Source organism: Carlito syrichta, unplaced genomic scaffold (assembly GCF_000164805.1).
Source record: "Carlito syrichta isolate Samal-C Ts95f unplaced genomic scaffold, Tarsius_syrichta-2.0.1 Scaffold315243, whole genome shotgun sequence".
In the NCBI taxonomy this organism is placed as follows: domain Eukaryota; kingdom Metazoa; phylum Chordata; class Mammalia; order Primates; family Tarsiidae; genus Carlito; species Carlito syrichta.
In genome coordinates this window covers 46595-50771 of record NW_007259339.1, presented here as the reverse complement: position 1 = coordinate 50771, position 4177 = coordinate 46595, and the positions used below count along the sequence as shown (strand labels likewise).

Below are 4177 nucleotides of genomic sequence, written 5' to 3'. Positions count from 1 at the left end.
GGGATGCGGAGGATGAGCCCGGGTCTCTCCGTGCAGGGAGCTTACACTGTCCTAGGGGAGCCTCATAATAAACATGTAAGACAATTCTTTTTTTCTTTTGAGTCGGAGTCTCACTCCGTCGCCCAGACTGGAGCGCAGCGGCCGCTCCCGGCCAGTGCAGCCTCTACCTGCCGGGCTCCGGCGATCCTTCCGCCTCAGCCTTCCGAGGAGCCGGGATGACAGGCGCGCGCTCCCACGCCCGGCTGATTTTTTGATTTATGGTAGAGGTGAGGTCTCGCTGTCCAGGCGGGTCTCGAACCCGCGGGCTCAGGCGATCCACTCACCTCAGCCTCCCAAAGGCGTGGGATTACAGGCTGAGCCACCGAGCCTGGCTTAAGACAATTCTTATGGTTGTAATATTCATGGCCTACACTTATACAGCGCTGAGCTCATTTAATCCTTGCAACAATACTATACGTTCTCTTATCATCCCCATTTTACAAATGGACTGAGGCACAGAAGGTGATATCACTTGCTCAAGGTCCTGCAGTCTAGTGGTTGTGGGGTCAAAAGTGCTAAGGAGGCCGGGCGCAGTGGCTCACGCCTGTAATCCCAGCACTTTGGGAGGCGAAGACAAGGGGATTGCCTGAACCCGAGGGTTGGAGACCATCCTGAGCAACATAAAGGGACCTTGTCTCCACAAGAAAATAAAACAATTGACCAAGCGTGGTGGTGCATACCTGTAGTGTCAGCTACTTGGGAAGCTGAGGCAGAAGGATCATTTGAGCCCAGGAGGTCGAGGCTGTGGTGAGCCATGATCGTACCTCTGCACTTCAGCCAGGGTGACATAACGAGACCCTGACTCAAACAAAACAAAAACTGAGGCTGGGCACGGTGGCTCACGCCTGTAATTCCAGCACTTTGGTAGGCCAAGGTGGGTGGGTCATTTGAGACCAGCCTGGGCAACATAATGAGATGCTGTCTTTACAAAAAATTTAAAAAGTAGTCAGCCGGGCTCGGTGGCTCAGCCTGTAATCTCGCGCCTTTGGGAGGCTGAAGTGAGTGGATTGCCTGAGCCCGCGGGTTCGAGACCCGCCTGGGCAACTTGGTGAGACCTCATCTCTACATAAATCAAATATTAGCTGGGCATGGTAGCATGCACCTGTAGTTCCAGCTACCTGGAAGGCTGAGGCGGAAGGATCACCGGAGCCCAGCAGGTGGAGGCTGCGGTGGCTGGGAGCAGCCACTGCACTCCAGTCTGGGCGATAGAGTGAGACTCCAACTCAAAAAAAAAAAAAAAACGGAAATAATAGCTGTACCCCCTTGGATGTGGTGACAGGCACCTATAGGCAGTGGTTCACGCCTATAATCCCAGCTCTTTGGGAGGCCGAGGTGAGAGGATTGCCTGAGCCCACAGGTTCGAGACCAGCCTGGGAAACTTGGTGAGACCTCATCTCTACACTATATCAAAAAATTAGCCAGGCGTGGTGGCGCGTGCCTGTAGTCTCAGCTACTTGGAAGGCTGAGGCGGAAGGATCACCTGAACCCAGCAGGTCGAGGCTGCGGTGGCCGTGAGCGTGCCACTGCACTTCAGCCTGAGCAAGAGTGAGACTCCAACTCAAAAAAGAAAAAGCAAATTGGGTGTTATCACCACCTTGATCTCAGCACTTCCATAGTTCCCGACTGCCCTTGGGCTAAGTTCGAGGCCCTTACTGTGGACTTTAGGGCCCAGCATGATTTGGTTCTCCTCCCCCCTCCAGCTCCTCCTCCATCTCTCTCCCCTGGACACCCAACTCTCAGTTCCTCCTTCAGGGCCCCTGCACTGCTGTTCCCTATTCTGGGAATGATTTTTTCTAGAAATTTGCATTGTTCCTTTCACCCGAGAGACCTTAACCTGTCTACTCCATTTAATGCACATCATTCTCAGCACCTGCTTTCTTTCCTTCCTAGCACTAGATGTATAATTTTGGGCAAGTTGTTTAGCCTCTCTTTGCCTCAGTTTCTTCATCTATAAAACGGAAATAGCCGGGCTCGGTGGCTCAGCCTGTAATCCCGCGCCTTTGGGAGGCTGAGGTGAGTGGATCACCTGAGCCCGCGGGTTGGAGACCCACCTGGGCAACTTGGCGAGACCTCATCTCTACAATAAATCAAAAAATCAGCCGGGCGTGGTAGCGCGCGCCTGTAGTTCCGGCTACTTGGAAGGCTGAGGCGGAAGGATCACCGGAGCCCAGCAGGTTGAGGCTGCGATGGCCGGGAGCGGCCATTGCACTCCAGTCTGGGTGACAGAGACTCCAACTCAAAAAAAAAAAAAAAAAAAGGAAATAATAGCTGTACCCCTGGACGTGGTAGCAGGCACCTATAGTCTCTTGCTACTCAGGAGGCTGAGGAGGGAGGATCACCTGAGCCCAAGAGGTCAAGGCTGTGGTGAGCTGTGATTGTGCCACTGCACTCCAGCCTGGGTGACAGAGACCCTGACTCAGAATAAAATTAAAAAGTGCGTTTGTTAGAACAGGGCTTGGCCATAGTAGACTCTATAAAGTTAATGTCACGGGCCATACAGACTGCAAGCTGCATGAGGACCAGGACTGTGTCTTTTGTCCCCCACCAGAGCCCAAGCTACTGAAAGCTCGATTCCAGCTTCCAATGAGATTCGGCCAAGCTGAGGTTCAGGGGCAGCTGGAGACAGTTTAGGCCAGCCATGTTTGTCACTCCCATCCCCCACGCACCCCAGCCCTGTGCCTGCCTTCACTGACTCTCAGTCGCCTGCAGTTAGCGAGTGCCTGCTGCGGCCGCACAGCGTGAGAGCTTTGAGTGTGTCATTTCTGATGCCCTGGACTCTGGGGCCAGCCTGCATGGGTCAGGTTCTGGCTTGGGCTCTCGCCAGCTGTGACCTCAGGCAAATTTGCTCAAACTCTGCTAGGATTTCCTCATCCGTAAAGTGAGGATAAAACTCCTGGCGTGATCCTGAAGGTTTTTATTTTTTGTTTTTGAATCGAAGCCTCACTCTGTCAACCAGGCTGGAGTGCAGTGGCACATTCACGGTCACTGCAGCCTTGACCTGCTGGACTCAGGCAATCCTTCCACCTCAGCCTTCCAAGTAACTGGAACCACAGGCGCGCGCCACCTCACCCAGCCAATTTTTTGATTTATTGTAGAGATGACACCTCGCCAAGTTGCCCAGCGGGTCTCGGACTCATGGGCTCAGGCAATCCTCTTGTCTCCACCTCCCAAAGTGCTGGGATTACAGGCGTGAGCCACCGCGCCAGGCTGATTGTGAGAGTTAACTGAGGGTTCCGTTTGTAAAGTGCTTCGCGTGCTGACTAACACACAAGAGCCAGTGCTCAGTGCATCACCGGCTCACGCTGCAGGAGTCAGCCTGGAGGCCAGCCTGGTTTGGTGTTCCCGGCAACTGACCTCCCTGTCCTTTCCCCCAGAGAACGGGAACCGCTATGAGGGCTTCTGGGAGAAAGGCATGAAGAACGGCTCAGGGCGCTTCTTCCATCTGGACCACGGTCAGCTGTTTGAAGGCTTCTGGGTGGACGATGTGGCCAAGTGTGGCACAATGATCGACTTTGGCCGTGATGAGGCTCCTGCGCCCACCCAGTTCCCCATTCCTAAGGTGAGGGGCCCTGCCCGGGCTCTGCGGCCACACCCAGAGAGAGAAACCAGCATCCCTCAGCCCCGCCCAGCCTTGCCCGGCCCAGACCAATCAGGAAACAGACCAGGTTTTGTTTGCAGTCAGGGCATCCCTGGCGAGGGAGGTGGCTCATGAGGCTGGCAGCACCCATAAGGCAAGCGGAAGCCCAAGGCTGGTGACCGGGGTCTTCTGTGCTCCCCAAACCAACTCCTTGCTACTTCCCTCCAGGTCAAAATCATAGACCCTGATGGTGTGCTGAAGGAAGCCTTGGCCATGTTCAAGAAGACAGAAGAAGAAAGAGATTGATGCCGGCTGAGGAGGTGGGCACGCCTGCCACCGTCCACTATGCCCAGAACAATGCATAGATCTCCTGGGGGTCTCCGAAGGAGTGGGGGTGTGGGGAGGTCGGAGCTAGACCAGAGAGGGCAGGTTTCTGGCCTGCATTGCAGCTATTATTTTTGGTCCTTCCCCTTGAAAATCCATTTCACGGAATACCACTGCATTCCACGCCTGACACTTCCTGTTTGCACCCTGGACCTATTTTTTTTTTTTTTTTTTTTT

General features: G+C 54.3%; 1 protein-coding gene across 1 annotated transcript in view; it reads left to right on the top strand.

Annotated features, from left to right (window-relative positions):
• The window catches only part of MORN3 (MORN repeat containing 3), a 10606-nt gene extending 6500 nt beyond the window's left edge, over window positions 1-4106 (top strand). Inside the window, exons 4-5 of the mRNA XM_021706149.1 lie at window positions 3414-3598; window positions 3845-4106. Coding sequence (XP_021561824.1) covers window positions 3414-3598; window positions 3845-3922 — 263 coding nt within the window. The 3' untranslated portion in view covers window positions 3923-4106. The remainder of the gene's footprint in view (window positions 1-3413; window positions 3599-3844) is intronic.
• Window positions 4107-4177: the final 71 nt, after the last annotated feature.